Source organism: Cygnus olor, chromosome 7 (assembly GCF_009769625.2).
Source record: "Cygnus olor isolate bCygOlo1 chromosome 7, bCygOlo1.pri.v2, whole genome shotgun sequence".
Classification (NCBI taxonomy): domain Eukaryota; kingdom Metazoa; phylum Chordata; class Aves; order Anseriformes; family Anatidae; genus Cygnus; species Cygnus olor.
This window is the reverse complement of record NC_049175.1, coordinates 2099714-2117264: the sequence shown is the minus strand read 5'-3', so window position 1 is coordinate 2117264 and position 17551 is coordinate 2099714. Positions and strand designations below refer to the sequence as shown.

General features: G+C 35.8%; 1 protein-coding gene across 5 annotated transcripts in view; it reads right to left on the bottom strand.

The window, feature by feature from the left end:
- Positions 1-17551, bottom strand: part of LRMDA (leucine rich melanocyte differentiation associated) — a 691516-nt gene that overhangs the window by 417226 nt on the left and 256739 nt on the right. Inside the window, exon 3 of one of the 5 annotated variants that reach the window (XM_040564605.1) lies at positions 6552-6644. The exons of 3 other annotated variants lie outside the window; for them this stretch is intronic. In XM_040564605.1, the coding sequence (XP_040420539.1) occupies positions 6552-6644 (93 nt within the window). Of the gene's footprint in view, positions 1-6392; positions 6428-6551; positions 6645-17551 lie in introns of those variants that run through there. One more of the 5 variants, XM_040564609.1, reaches the window with a different exon arrangement.

Sequence of the window (17551 nt, the reverse complement as noted above, 5' to 3'; positions counted from 1 at the left end):
ATTATTTTCATCTACAAAAGTAGGCGTTTATAAAACGAGGGCCAGATCCCAATATATGATACAGAAATGCATGTGTTTCATTAGAGAACATATGACAAACTCTCGGCTACATTACTGCTCCCACCACCACCACCACACTGTTTCACCCTACTCAAGCTACTTGAGTGCAGGTTTTCAGAAGGACATTGCCACAATGGTGGGATGGCTTTCCCAGCACACTTTAGAAACTCTCAGAACAGCCTTATTTTCAGCAGGGAAACATTCAGAACACTTCTAGCATGGGTTCTCTTACAGCTTCTATTGAGGTGCTGCCAAATCACAGCTGTTTGTCAGATCTCAGGACTTCCATTTCCCTTGCCATAAAAAGCGCACACAATACTACCACAGTGTGTTGTAAAACTAAATCCTGTAAGGTGTGAAGTGGTCAAGCGATGATTAAATGAAAATGACTAAATGACAAATGCTCATTTCTAATGTTAACATTGCTTCATCTCAACTGCAAAGCAAATGGAAATAAAATATGAAATTACAAAGACCACTTGCATCTCTTTATATAAAGGAAAAATTCAGCATCAGTATCATGAAGAGTTCAACATTTTCCCCTAGAGAAGTCTGGTCACTACCAGCAAAGCCCTCTTTCAGGTGAAGAGACCTCCTGATATGCACTATTTTATTTCAGAGAAAGACCTTATACTTATATGTAGAAAGAGATTAAATAAATCATGATTACAACAGTAAACACGTAAATTCTGATCAATAAGTACTTGCCTCCCCCTCCCCCCAACACTAACAGCTGCAATAAAGCTTTAAATGTAAAGCTGAGCACAACCAGCCATAAAAGTATGTAAAATAAATGAGGATAACATAATGAGGGAATCCAACATTCATCTCATAAATATAACATAACGACCACAACTAAAATGTCAGAGAATCTAATAAATCAATATGGTAGGACAGAGCTATCTTTATGCTTAGCATACATAAAAATATATTTACATGCAGGGTTTTTTATTTTTTTTATTTTTAAACCAAAGATCAAACAAGAAAAATAAGAAACTTAACTCATTATTCACGTCATGATTCAAAATTTCATGCTATTTTTATTTTGGTTGTCTACCCAACTGTAAGAGGGCATCTAACATTTTCCCCATAAAATAACAAAATAAATGACAGCATTAACAAGTACATAAAGTGAATCGAAAGCATACATTCACCACTTTGAATGGATACTCTTAGAGATAGTTGGGAAAAATACCTCCAAGAACAGGTGGAGAATTCTGTATAGATCTCAGAATTTTCAAAAATCCAGACTTCTTTAAAAGCAATTAAAGAGGGACTGTGTTTTCTTAATAACACTAGAGAATTGTTATCAAGTATTTAACAGCAGGTTACATAGGTAAATTTCCTGTGCTGTAATACTAAATCTATTTTAGCTGCTATTTTTAGAACGTCAACATATATGTACATAAAGACAGCTACAATAAGCTTGTTAGCACTTCAAAGACTAATAAAGCACATAAACCACAAATAGTTCACAATACTGTAAGGTATTACAGCACAAGTAATCAAAATCTGTTATAAGCCTCAGAACTTGATTTTTACTCTTTTGCATTTCCCTACCATGTTTGTTCCACCACCGATGGCACCACGGTGGAAGCAAATGTTGGTAATTCCATTAATAGGCACAAGATGGCATTAAAACAGCTGATACAAGAAGACAGGTCAACCTTTTTATTCTTGATTCACTTCCACCACTTATGATTATCAATATGGAAGCAGAAGCCTTTCCACTTGCTTGGATACCAATCTTAAAATGGGTATGCCAGTTGATAATCAATGTTAGGGACTTTTTACAGAAAACAATAAAGCCCCTGCTTTTACTAGAATGGATGTACAAAAGTGTACACGCCATGATACTGCAGCCAATGGTGGTATGTTTTCAGTCCCCAATCCACAGGCATTCAAAAACACATCTCTCAAATAAATTATATCCTAGGTAAATAAACAGAAGTTTCTATACACTTCTTAAACCTAGGCATCTCAAAAAGCTGAGCAGGGAAGACCTCACTTCCATATTACAGACACTTTAAAAAGTCACCAGGTAGACTTTTAATCTAAACTAGAGATTAGTTATTATAGCCAGAATTAAATATTCTCTAAAAACTGGCTGTCCGTTGCATTACCCCTGTAGGTCTCCTCTGCCATAGCCTGAGCTCTTTTTGCAAGTACTCTATGGTCCAGTGTCACTTACCATTGCAGTGTAAAAGGGATTGGCACTGTCAGCAATTTGCACCTCAGGCTGCCAGCAGATACTTTCACAATGCTCAAAATTGGATGTTATCTTTACAATGCAACTATTTAAAATGTTCCAGTAGATTCTGCTTTACTTACTTGTCAGTGTCTCACTGGGAAACGTTACAGTGAATGCTTACACGCTTACTCCTATAATCAGGAAATTAATTACATAGGCTCACTCCTATAGACAACAAACAAACAAAACCCACCACTTCTCTTAGCCAACATCTACATTTCTTGACCTGAAGAGTGGTGTAAGTCTTGCCATCTTCTTAGATGGCCTTTCTCTTACAGAGACCACAATGCAACTACTTAATCATTTATCAAATTTGCCTTGCAAAGGAAACCACTACATAGGTTAAGTAACTGTTCTTGAAGTTAGTAAGAGAACCAAATTCATTATCATGTATCAAAGCATAAGACAGCAATTGGTTTCTGAGGATCATCTCATTTAAGTGGAAATGACAGAAGCAACTCAGAGACTTTTCAGTAGCACCCTCTATTAAATAATGTCTCACTCATTAAGTGGGTCAATGCAATTAAAATAAGGTACCTTCTTAAGCTGTATGGGGACTAATGCTTTTTCAGTAGACTCACAACTTTGCTTCTTTCGATTGTTAATTTATCTATAAGTCAGTAAAACAGGAACATAAATTCATCTAAAGTGCACCTGAATGAAGGAAAATCTCCTTCACTGCAGGCCACTGTACTCAAAAATAATGCCACTGACAACCAAAAATAACACTGACACAAGACCACAGAAGACATGAAAGAGGTATCTGCAACGATACCTTGGGACTGACATTTTCAGCCAGAGTTACTGGACTGCTCCTTACACTCACCCATTGCTAATTAGTACTGACATACAAATCAAATACCTTTGTAGAAGCAAATCTATTGCAACTTAAGTTTATTTTTAAAGTAAGTAACTCAATTACCTCAGTAATTGCCTATGTACAGTTGTTTGCTCTTTCTCAAAGAAACTTTTTGTTCTAACATTCCCTCATCATCACTAGGTTACAAATAATCACCCTAGAAACATATTAGACAATAAAAAATAAAGCTAGTCTCAAAGATAGCCTTCTCACTAGCACAATTTGCTGACAAATTCATAACAAACAACAAACATAAATTTTGACTGATCCAGATTCTAAAGCCATTCTCTTTAATTTAGCAATGCGTAACATATTTAAGCAAATATTGCATTCAAAATAATTTTTAAAAATTACTTTGAACCAGGAATTAAACAAGATTCTACTATACCCGCTAATATTTTCGTTCCTCCATACTTCACCCAATTTATTTTGCTTTGGCTGAGAACAATGAAAACTGTTTTTAATTTCCACGACAGCTTCATGGCTTCATGGGAGATTGTTCTTCACATTTTTAATAAAAAGAGAGGACTTACTCTTTTTAGGGTGTCCACAGCTCAGATGACTCAAAACTTCTGGGAAAAGTAAATTTTTTTTTTGAATCAGTAGTTTAGTAACGTTGTTGTTTTGAATGACTGTATCTGCCTCTTTAATCCCCTGAAATTTTGGTGGGTGGTGTGTGCACACATGCTGTTTTGTTGTGCTCCACACCTATACTACTTCAAATGGTCTGACCTTTTCACTGAAAGGAGCAACGCACAGGACAAAGTAACACCTCTGATAAACTCTCCTTTTGAAAACTGTTCTTGAACTACAGTCATGACAAAAAAAGTCACCTGCATATTATTCCTCCTATATATCTAGTCCATATATCACTGCAAAAATTTCAAGCAAAAGGCATTTATTTTTGCATATTAAGTCCCAATTTCCAAACACCCCAAACTAAACAACATACTTGAAAACATAAATCCTGTATATTTAAGGGAATGGAAATATAGAGCTTTACAGTTGATCCATGCATACAGTAAGGATGGTATTGAATGTATTGGTATCAATAAATGTGCAAGTTACAAGGCTTCAGAAATTAAAGTGCTACCGTATGATGAACAAGCCTTAAAATATATTTTGATCTTACGCTGAATAAACATTTGCAAATTCATAAGCCAATCCCGCATATTTCCTTAAATGACTAGCAGTATGAATGAAGACACATTTTGGGCATGACCGAACGATACACATATGGAATTTCTAACACAACAAAGGAAAAATAAGATATTGTGCAAGGAGTGTTAAATTACTTAAGAGAAAGTTTGGTCTCTTTAAAAAAACACATATATACGTATGTCTTCACATATATACACACAGACATAAACTACAGAAATACACATACATTTTCTGCAAGAAACTGTTTACCTGTCATGGCAAATTCTTACAGTATGCTGTTTACATTCACAGTGCAATTTTGAACTAAACCAGTCTACATGTCCATTTTCCCTTCTTCCAGATTTTTTTTTTTAACAAGTTTCTTATTGCAATATAATTATATCTGTCTAATAAAGGAGAATGAGTTCAAGTCCAAATTGACTGGAGGAGCCCTGTCTAACAAGGACAGTCGACTCAGCTTCAGACTGACCAACATGGAAGGTACAGCTATTACTCCAACCAAATAATTTTCTTACAGCAGTATTTGTTACTTTCATTAATCTGTACTTTTGGGTGCACTTTCTGCTTTTCAGCAGTCATACTACAAAAGGTGGGTTACTTAAGAAACAATTAGGTGCGTATACAAAACAATTTGCAGGCAGTCTTACTCTTTCAGCTTTCTAAGTGAAGTGCCTTTCAAGGCTGATTTATAACACTGTCGTCTTCAGAAGGCAAAATAATTAATAGGAGCATGGACTTCTAATTTCAGTGACTTCCAGAGAAAGTGGATTTCATTTGATTTATGATGGCCGGTGACTTCGCATTTTATCAGTTCATTCACTCATTATTTATGCTGATGACCAATTTCAATGGGTCGCTATCATCTAACTCAGTACTAATCAAAGAGAATTAGGGTTCACTGCATTACTTAGAAGCCACTAATTTATCTTCAGAATAAGTATCTAGAATAGTTTGGGGCCTTCTACATTTAAAAAAAAATAAAGCACAGCTGGCAAAGCCATAGCATTTGCTTGATATTACAAATAAACGTCATAGTTGTTAGTTTGAAAAGCAACTACTTTTTACAGAAGTTTTTAAATGGGGTAGACCATACAGATAGAAAATAAATATGAAAAAATGAAACGATAAAATGAAACAATTCTGTTTGACCTCTTATGTCAAAATATTTAAAATATGTTTTCTATTCCCTTTGCAGGCAACTCAAAGATGCTTTATTTTAAAAATTCTCTCTCTCTGCTAACTAAATGGAAATCTTTGCACCAAAACAATCCTAGTTGGCATATTTCTCATTTAAAAGACATGTGACTGTATTCTAGACGCAAAGAAATAGATCACATTGAAACTTAGACATACCAAAATGAGTTTTATCAGCAAGCTATAATTCCAAATCATATTCAATCATTTGGGAAGAAAAAAAAAAAAAAAAAAACACTCCCATAAGGCAAAAAAGAAAAATAGTTGCCTATTTTGCTCTTGATGAACAGAGCACAGAAACCTCATTTCAATATTTTTATACTTTTGCACTTTGGCATCCATTTATTCTCTGATTTCCTGGACTTCTGTACTGCTGATCTTGTATGTATCCCTTCAAGCAATATTTTTAACTTTTGTTGGAGTCATGACTTTTCTAAAACTCAGGTGAAGTACATAACCAGTAATTTTATATAACTAAACTGCTACTGTCAAGTTCTGGACAATCTCATAACAGCATGGTAGTATCTGTTCTGTGAGACAGCACTGCAAACTTTAAAGATCCAAGTTTCAAAAGCTGAAAATAGGTGGGGAAAAGAGATAAAACATTAACTCTACAGAGGCATAGAAAACAAAAATTCCTTGGTGCCTCCATGCATGATTGTGGTAGTCTTTCTGCAAAAATCATCTATTCCTTCATAAACAAACCTTTAAACATGTAAAATCAAGGATTTCCAAGAAGTTTTTCTACATCTATTAAGAAAATACATCTTTATACAAAAACTAAGGTATAAATATTTTTAAGGAAAATTCAAGGTCTCCTTGTATCCCCACTATCCCAGGCCTGGGGCACGAAGAAAAACAAGTCACCTTTTAAGCCAGAAGAGCATACCAACTTCAGTGTTTTCCACTGCTGTTATTCTCTCCCCAACTGTAGGTATGGTGTCAAAAGACAGAGCCTTCAGAAGAAACTGATACTTTTAACCTTTGTAAGTACTAAGGGATTCAAAACAACTCAGGAGGTGCTACCTGCTTTTCGGTGTTTGCTCTTCCCCCAGCCCCAGAGTAGATCTGCTGCCTGCCTCTATTCCTCCTGCAACAGTTCTGGTACATGGCTTTTCCCTGGGAAGGAGGAAAACAAAGGCAACCTCTGTCAAGAGACGACTGGCAGGCAAGTATTGAAAATACGCATATCTGCAGAAAAGCTAGCACTGAAGTTGCACCACCATTACAGAGTTTCCAGCACTTCTGCGGTGGGTGAACCCTGAAAGGCAGCTAAGCACCACACAGCTGACCGCTCCCTCCCCCCTTCCCTCCATGGGACAGGGGAAGATGACAAAATAAATGAAAACTTGTGGGCTGAGCTAAAAATCGCTTAGTAGGTGAAGGAGAAATGTAAGTAAGAAAGAAAATAAAAATGCAAAGGCACTCACTCACCACCTCCCATGGGTTGGCGGGTGCCCAGCCATCTCCCGAGTGAAGATGGCTCACCTCCCTAAGCCCCCTCTTCTCCCATTTTACTTCAGAGTTTGGGGTTTCACGGCACATAACGCCTCTGTGGTTAGATCGCGTCCTCTACCCAGTTGCATCCCCTCCCAACCCCAATCCCTTCACTGCATGACAATGGGAGCCAAGGCAGGCCTAGACACTGGGCAAGCCCCAGCTGGCCATAGCTCAAAACGCTGGTGTGTTACCAAGTGCTGTGTTACCAACAGTGTTTTGGTCACACATCTAAAACACAGCACTACACAAGCTGCCATGAAGAAAATTATGTTCCAGCCAGGCCAAATACAACATCTAAAATCTATTCCTTCTCACAACAAAACTTTTTTGTGACAGTGAGACCATTTTAATACCAGCAAACCCCACAGAAAGTTAGTTACCTCAGCACTTCTCCTCCTGGCTTCTCCCCTAGCTGCAGCTGCCCTCTCACAGGACGGGAAGCTTAATTACCTCCCTGCCCGGCTGCCCTCACCCCTGGCTGCACCTGAGGGAAAGACCTGACCAGGCAGTGGGGCTACTGACCTGGCAGGTGCGGGAAGGCAGCAGAAAACAACCAACCTCAAGTCATCCCCCTGCACAGGTGGCTATTGATAACACTATGTTACCTCCTAGGCTATGGTGGGTTTAAACAAGGCTTCTGTATCTTCAGAAAGTTGTGGTTAGTGTAAAAAAAACACCCCTCCAAAACAAACAAAAAATCAGAAACACGGTATAAAAATGCTATTTCAAAATACGTCTATTTTAAAATATTTAAAAGACTCTGTTCCTTAAAGACTGCCACATACGTACATAAGCTGTATAACACTCTTGTCTTTTCACATAAAGTGGTGTTAATTCCTGGAGCCACAATATCTTGATTGTTATTTCAAGCATATGTATATGCTCCACTGTGTGCGAAGTAAGGGTACTCTCTCTATATATTTATGCATCATGTGAGAGGTCAACCCACTGGGACATGAAAATTAGAAAAGAAAAAAAAAAAAAGAGTTACTACACCACCACATGATACCAAAACAAGGACATGGAAGGAAAGAATTAGGAAAATAATTATATAAGGCTACAGAGTTTTATTGAATGAAACTGGTATTTTTGTTGCCAAACAATAATTACAAACTGATTGAAATGACTAAGTAGCCATTCAGATTAGTGTTCATAAGAGTTTTGTTCACATAAACACATGCTCATCATACTAATGATCTGAAATAAAACCCATGACTTGGCATAGTTTTCTGCACCATAACACAATTTACATTTCATTGCTAGTAAAAATCAAGTTGAAATACTGCAAACCAGTTCATCTTTACACTGCTTGAATTTTCTTTGCTGTTAATAAGCATCAAATGGATTTTTCACAAATAAGCATTTACACCTAACTTAGCAAAATTCAGTCACTCCCATTTATGTTCCTAAAAATATCTGAAAATTAAAACCTCCTAGGACTATTCAAATTTACGTATTTCTGTATTTGCATCACTAAAGATATCATGTTTGTCTTTTTTTTTTTTTTTTAAACAATAAATGCATTTCTATAAAAAGATGTACATCAATGAAACCTGCAAGTAGTCATTTACAGAAGTTAAAAATAGAAGTCTTCACTCTGGCTACAAAGCACAAAATCCTTAAAACATAACATTATGAAAAATATTCTTGTGTACACAATTATCCTTGCAGGAGACAGAAGAAGAGAAGATTTGCTGCTTTTGTTTATTTTTTTGTCTGTTTTCATTTCTGTTGTTTTTTAAAACCCACAAGTATACTGTGTCATGGGGGCAAACTGGCACAATATGGAACACAAAGACATTTGTTCATACATGTATACAAATGAAATGCGAAATTTTCAGTTTGCAGACTAACCTCACAAATGTTCTATGACAAAACTACACATACACTTCATAAACCTGTTTTATAGCTAGCATTAGGACAACATTCAGATTGAATGAAAAACTTAATCTATACAAATTAATTAATATAGCTGATACTAGTACTAATGTGAAAATAGCAGGACAATGAAGTTCAGAATCTTAGTAGTATCCCATGCTTATTACATAAAAGAAGTTTAATTAATCTGTCACAAATATTAAGCAAATGAATTCTTCTGAATCTCTTATTTGGACAGACAATATAAAAAGGTAATTTATAATTTATAAAAATCTTGAGTGAAACGCTCAAGCAGACCTATTTAATAACTCAAATGAACCTTAAAAAACAACAACAACAAAAACAAAATAAATTCCTTAATGCACAGAGAATAATCGCAAAGGTAAGAAAAGAGATGCTATTTTTCTGTGCCAAACAAAATTATGACACCTACCCACAATGTTTGTCAAGTCCAAGAACTGAACTACATGACATACAGATGGGGATATATAGGGAAAACGTTCAAAAGATTCTCGTTCAAGTGTGGTAGCAAAATCCATGAGCATTTGCAAAGCCCTTAGTCCAGGGGAAAAGACCTTTATCACCCCAGCATTGCTCTATATACTTTTCCTGTGTCCCCAAGACTACTTCTTCATGAAGCAGAAGAAATACCAGCAGAATAATCCATAACTGGATTAATCTCAGCAAAAACAACAGCCAAAGTTGGCTGTTTTATACCATACCATATATTTTTTTTTTCTAGGTATTCTGCAGAAGGGTATTCTTCAACACGGAAATCTCTCTCCAACCTTTGCACACACTCTTGTGCACATATCTAAGGTTATAATTTGCAATCAATCATAAAACTCTGAAAAAAAAGTCTTAAAAGAAGGGGATGCAGTGGGGAGGAATGTGGGCACGAGAGAAACAAACAAGGCACTTCACAAAGAAAGTGTCCCTTTCTCCTCAGCCTGTCACAATCTTAAAATTTTAAATAAATAAATAAAAACAAACCACTGTGGATTTAGATATTTATGTAAAACATTTTTTTCTGAGTAATTATACATTTATCAATGCTGTGAATTATCTTAGAAACTTCTCATTTTATATTCTTCTCTAAATAGCTAGAGACATTTTGCATTCCCAACAATTGAACAAATAGATTTTTAGACTCTGATATGACCTCTTCAAGCGAGCAGCTGTAAAACTCCCATTGTTCATAAAATCCTGCATGTGTACATCCCCAAGTCCCCCCTTCCATTCAATATATATGAAAATGCAATTTACTGTACGTCAAATGAAAAATGCAGTTTTCAGATGCATGACAACAGGTGCTAGTTAAATGATCAGACACTATTTGTTACCTAGTCTCTTACTCTCATTTGCAGCATGATAAATTGCATTTTAGCAGAGTACTGCGATCTAAGGGGTCTTGACATGCTTTTATTGATTTGCATAGGTTATATGCATGTATTCCTGTTTGTAGGCAAATAGTGCCATGAGTAAATTCAAGTCACTGTGCCTCTGTTTCAAGAAAATTGCAGTCATCACAGGGGAGCCAAGATGGAGTGAGGTTGGGTAAAAGAGATGCTTGCAGCCCATTGGAATCTCAGAACCTCTATTAAGATTTATAGGCTCCAGGATTCTTTTGGGCTTCAACATTATTCTTAGTAAACCCTTTCTGTCTTCAGTTGTTTATAAAAACTGGCAGCTTTAGCAAAGACAGAAGCTTATGTTGTAGGTAGCACAATTTAACATAATAGTGATAGCCTGTCCTCCAAATATCCTGCTACTGATTTTGAAAGAGAAATTGCATATCCTGGATTCCCTTTCCCATAATTTGAAAGGTTTTGTTTTTACTAAACATCCTCTCCTGCATTTACACAACATTTTGTGGACCCCAGTTAGTTAAGATCAGTTAACATAGCTGTCCTCTCCTACCTCTTCACAAGTTAGCCAGCATCATTATTCCCCTCCTGAAAAAAAAAGGCCTGTATAGGAAGGTTAGATACCTTCCCTGCAGGGTACAAATGACAGGCCTAGAATCAGGAATTGAGGCTTCCATACTTGCGTTAATTCAGATTGGGAATGATGTGATCCACTGTCATCAACATTTGCATACAGTTTCCCCAGTTTAGCATCAACATATGCCAGAGCTCACCCCCATTAACTAAAGAGAACATAACACAATGTCCCCATGCAGAAAGATTATCTCTATGCATGCACACATTTCGTTTTGTATTACAACTGTTGGAGCTGGCATGTAACATTCAGGCTGGTGTCAATCCGTACAGGCTACTGATCCAATCATTCCCTTGTAAATTTGCACATTACTGATAAAGGTTCCGGTTACTGGGGGAGCTGCTATTGTATCAGTAAAAGGATTTAGACTTGACAGGTATACTTACACCTCATAGTATCCAAGGAGCTCCTCCTTACTTGTATGTTATTTCAGTATTGAAAATTTATTAAAGAACTGTTTCAGAGTAGCAGTTTGGCATTAAATTTGATGGAACTCAAGAACTGTATTCTTTTCCCTGTCTGTATCACAAAGCCTAAAGCCAAGCAAAATTAATTTAATTGTAAATTTAAGCTCAAAAAAAAAAAAAAAAAAAAAAAAACATAACATATTAAGAAAAAAATGAAATGATAAACATTAAGGCAATACAGAACGCACTATCTCAGTAAACATTCTGATCTGACATACAGTGCCACTCATGTGTCACTAGTAAATTCTAACCAAAACTACTTCATGTAGGCCCTAACTAATGTCTAAGATAATTGCCCACATTATCAGTTTTACTCCCCTGTAGGTTTCTCAGTTTATGAATATTCTCGTATATGTTTCTCAACAAAGAACAAACTACAAACTGTGTTTACAGAGGCTGTAAAACTGAATGAATAAGCACATTATGACATATCCTGAAAGCATTTGTGCTTACTGTCCACCAATTTTTATACAGTTTAGCAGATGCTAAATATTCAATTTAGAATATTAACATTTAAGCAGGAGAAGCGGCAATATCTTAAAGCAGAACTGACCTGCACAAATCATCCATGTATGACAGGATAAATGATTTGCAAAATATCAGAACAAAAATTGTGTTAATTGGTCAAAAAATATTCAATACATACTTAAATCTGTCAACCTGAGCCACTGCAATTCAGTTCCTTCAAGTCATTTATAGTTTGAGAGATCTAGAAAAAATATCTTCACTGTCCTGAATGAATTAACTCCTGCCTTTCAAGCTTGAAACTCTTCCTTGCTTAAATCTCCTAAAATGGTACACAGAATTAAAAATAATTATGCATATTATCTCTGTGTCCATGAAAAAAAATTACTACTTCCAACGTATTGGTATTGCCTCTACTTAGCCTGTTGGGCTCACTCTTTAGCCCCATTTTCACATTCGTGTGAAAGCAGGCCTATATTCTCTACTTGCCAAAGGTTTTGCATATTAAAACAAAGCTTTAGAAATAGGTAGGATTTCAAACCCCATGACATCCAGCACCCAGGCCTACAAGCATTCCTTTTCTCCAGATAGAAAAGATGAACCTGCACACACTTCCCAGCCAGAAGACTAAAATATACTAGCAGAAAGGGCCACAAGCACAGTGCAATACCACAGTGAAACTGTCTTTTTAGGAAAGCAATTAAGCACGACAACTGACATAGCCAGGCAATCTGACTAGGTAGTAATAGTTCCTTAACTATTCATCAAAGCATGGAAAAGTATAATATTAACAGAGACAGCAGCTGATCCTTCTTTAATGATAAAAATCTTCAGGTAAAAAGAAATTTTTTCTCCACATCTAAGCAATGAAAATTCAAATCCCATATACTTCACAAAAGACAAGGTTTGAAAATTTAAAAAAAAAATGTAGTGAAAGTGTTTTTAGAAATTCTATATTGCAAAATTCAGAAGTCTGCAGAACTGAAAAGGACTCTTGGGATTTCTTGCTAAAGACCTTGCCTCTGGTACAAATCACCTATTTGTATTAACCTCAGAAAAGATGTGAAAGATTGTTCAGTTTCTCCCTAATGAGAGGAATTCAGCACGGTTGGCATAACATTCCATGATAATATTTCTATGCAACATCTTCACTAACACTTCAAAAGCCATCAACAATTTAACAATGATAATTAATATCACAAAACATACAGATGAACACATTACAGTAAGTGGCACTATCAAGTTATTGTTTTTTCTCCTCCTTTCCTTCTACTCTGTGGAGAGATAATTAGGATTGCTTGACTTACTATTAATTGGCTGGTACAAAATACAGTACAGGGGGTTGTTTCTATTCCGGGACATGCCTAAAGGCTGGAAAGTATCCCTCTACACAGAGAAACATATGACTGACCACCACTGTATCACTTCTCGTAATTCTGGTACTTTCAAAATCATGTTTTTCCCATGTTTGCTCTCTCTTCCCCTTGTTTCAAGGTCATCTTCCTGCAACTTTCACTCAGGCTGCAGTCCTGTAAACAATTGTATATACTTGCATAAATTCACACATGAATAGTGTGAATTTATTGCATTTATTGTGAAAGGCTAGGCACAGATAGGGAGATTCCCAGGAACCCAGCAGGCACTCCAGTAGCCGAGAAACAACTACGGGGGGAAATACCTTTTAGCACCATTTTGTTTACTGGAGCACGTCTACGGCTGTGAAAGGCTGCACTCATTTTACCTTGAATGGCTAATAATTAACAAGTACTCGTACATGCAAAAGATTTGATAACCTAAGAATAACCATTTCTTAGATGCAGATGACCACCACAGAAGCAGTTCATCATCAAAAGACGACTGTTAGGTACCTGTAAAAGTGGACTTGAAAGATACTTTAATGTAAGAGTTCATCATTGCAGAAAGTATTATTTAAAAAATCGGAACTTTAAAAGCATGTGGTAAAGATTAAATGCACTCCTCCAAACCTTTTGGACATCCGGAATTAAAATCTGACGCAGAAATATACATTTCAATTAACATCCAAGACTGAAAACTTAAGAAATTACGGAAAGATGACAACAATATATAAAGGAATTCTCTCACACGAATACAGAAGCAACAAATCAGCATTAGCACTTAAACCATCAGAAAGGTTAATTCCACAGATCAAATGGATTTTCAGGGCATCCTTTGCAGATCCAGACCTTTATACTGGGAAGCTTGTCAAATAAAGCCACTCGAAGAGGAAGGAAAGTAGCCATGCCAAAGCGTATGTGTAGCTCATGAGGTTGACATGCTATCACCATTCGTAAATAGTAAATCTATCTGCATTTTAGTAGCCCTCTATCTAAACACTACTCCCTCTGGAAAAAGTGTGTTCAGCAGTATTATAGTGCGCACACTTTGTTTGTGCTTATTAAATAAAAAGAAAGGATCACCTTCAACCATATTAATGATGGACTGGTGGATGAAGGATGTCTGCGAAAATTCACAACATCTGTTTGCTCCGCTCTCTTCTCAGCGTGCCGCACCTATTCCTCATGCTTAATGATGCTCATCCACTCTGCAAGTTTTACGAACAAATGTGTGTTTAGCCACATTCATCATTCTGAATGAGCGTTCTTGATGAAGCATCCACTGGCCTGTTTCGCTCTTTCTGCTACACTTTAACAAATGACAACTGCTCTACGTATTTTTCATTTGTTAAAAATAAAAAGCTAAGTGAAGAATAGGCCCAGCAAATTTTTCTTTTACTCCTCTGGTAACTTTACTAGAAAATGGAATACTACATGCATTTAAACTGTATACAGGTTCACATACACAAATCGAAACAGTGTGTATAGATGTATAGTATTTTCAAAACACTGTGCAGCAGAATACACCATACCAGAAATACATACTGTCCTATACAAAGAAGAGTAGTTCAATCTTCTCATGAAAGTGATGTATTATGTCACACTACAATCAGTTAGGGGACCGATTTTGTGATGTATGCAATGCCTTGACACAAGCCACTCAGCATCTTTTGGTACCAGGCCAGCAATACATCACAGTGGACATCCATCTTCCATTTTCCAGCTTACCTGAAGCACACAAATATTTAAAGGGAAAGACATTTCCCAGAAAACATTTGCACCATAGATACCAATATAAAATAAATTCAACTGTGAGTAAGAAAGCGTGTCCAATCCAGGATATTTTTATCAGTTAGAAAAGCAAACTATAAAGGATATTAGTGAGTAAGTAGAGCTAAAGAATCAAATCTAATAAAAAGAAAATGCTCAGAAAAATTAAAGTGTGGAACACCTTCAGAAGTTAACTTTCAGAAGTCAGAGCAACTCACGATTTTCATTTGAGTTTCTGCACAGAAAATTTAAAATACTAATTTTCCTAAATACATGTACATGAGCTTTCTGATGCAATATGCAGTGAACCATTGCCAGGCTTATCTTCTGAAAGGATTTTGTATGCTTCCAAAAACTGTGTAGATGAAGTGAGTTTTTTGTGAATACCACTTAATGGTATTTCTGTGCTTTACTGATTGAGTCACTGTGAGCCCGTTTGGATCTGTATTGGTTGTCTGTGTTCATCTGTATTAGTTTGATTGAGGAGGCCAGTGGGCATATTGGATGAAGCATGTTACATTGTAAAATATGAATGCTGCATCCACACACTTAATGAATGTGTTAAGAACATTTATTGCAAAGCAACCACCTAAGATACAGGCAGATTTTGTGATTCCTATTTTGATGCTACCGTTTTATTAAACAGGTTGGGGAAAAACATGGATACTGTAAAAGGATCTTAAGTTTGCCATAGATTGCCCTCCTACTGTGTAATAGTTCACAATGAAATAATTATGGATTAAAGAACCAAGGGAGGAAGCTTTGACTTCTTTTCCATTAAAAATAAATAAGTAAATGATCCCAAAACCATTATGTTCAAACCAAAAAGAGAGAGAGAGAGAGAAATGAAAATTCAATAAGCAGTTATATTTCATTGAGCAGTAGTAGGATACTGAATGAAACATGCACAAATTCAGAGTCATTGAAACTATTTAAAAAACTATAAGTCTTTTATCCAAAAGTCAAACAACCCAAGTAACTTCTTACTAAAGCAGATACAAATTCTCTATAGAAACCTCTTTCTTTAAAATAATACTGGCATATACTAATAACGGCCACTGACAGCAGAAATACACATAAAATCCAAAAATGTTACATGCTAAAAGATATCAATTCCTTAAACTTAGAGACAGGCTCAACTAAGCAATAAGCAAAAGAGATAGTTATCCAAATTTGGAATATCCAAACTGGCAGTGGCAGCAAAGTGTTATGGTGATGTGCAACTCTGCTTTGCGAGGGTAAATCCTGTACCAGTGGTATGGTTGGTCAGAGGAACGCTGCTTTATCTTGCCCTCAAGACTCTACACAAGTTAGATGGCATCAAAAGAGTAAATAAATAAAAACTAATTAAAACCTTTACAAATCGTATTGTGCTGTTGCCATATATTAAAGTAAAACTAATACCAGCTCCCTTCAACCTTATCTAAAGCCATTAAGTAAGTCAGAGATATTGACTGGCAAACTCACAAACAAATGCCGCTTTGGGGTAAGTTATGTTCCATACCAAAAAAATGCATAGAATTATGGAAAACAGATGATGGCATTCAAATTCAATAACTATCGCCATAAATCAGCATGCACTGCTGATCTCCCTTTCCTAAGTTAATGCCATGTAAAATGAAGCTCTCAAGTTTCAAGACCCTATTTTTTGACAAAGTTTAGTAAGAACTTCCTGTGATGCCTCGACACTGATAAAAAGAAGGGGAAAGGGGAGAACGATATATCAAGTGAAATGAAATACATAAAAATGGAATCACTATGATTTAATAGAAATTGCAACAGATGTCTATTCAGGCTCCTCTGAGGTATAAGTACTCAAGGAATCTATTATGCTTAACAGAAAATTGTCCATGACAAATTTAAGCGCTATATAGAAAATATTCCTCTTCAGATATCTACAGTGAATACTGTAGAATTGATAAGAGTTGCATATTTTTGTTATAAAAAGGAATTTGTAATTATAATAAAATATACAAATTACTATTTTTTTTAATAAAAAAGGTGCCTCTGATCATCATATTTCAGAAATTAGGTTCCACAGAGGATTTTTTATATTAAAAAAAAAATTTACATTTTTTGCTATGAATGCTTTTTTCTCTACTGTAAAACAGATCTGTATCTGAAAATAAAAGAAAGGATTTATGCAAAAATAACCTCAAGGGGATCATTACAGAAACACAAAAAGTAATTTTCTACTAGAATTGTTAAGTGTATTTGCAATAGATGTTTAAAAATATGGCTACAAAATACATAAAACATACAAATGAAGGGGAATTAATACAAGCATGATAATTTAAATGGTATCCTTACTTAAGTGACAGACTGATTAAGCCACAAAGCATAGTTTCCAAGGGGGGGGTGGGGAGGGGAAGCCTTTTGCTACTTTAAAGTTAGAGTGATATTAAAATACATGTATTTTGTGCTATGTAGATATGTAGCCATCACATTCATTCTCATTACTTACATATGCATTGAGTACAAACAGTTTATTAGACTTCTCTAAATAAATCTCTAGGTATAGTTAATCACTAGAAAAAATAATAATAATAAAGAAAGAACAGAAAAAAATTGAAGGTGACAAGTGCAATTC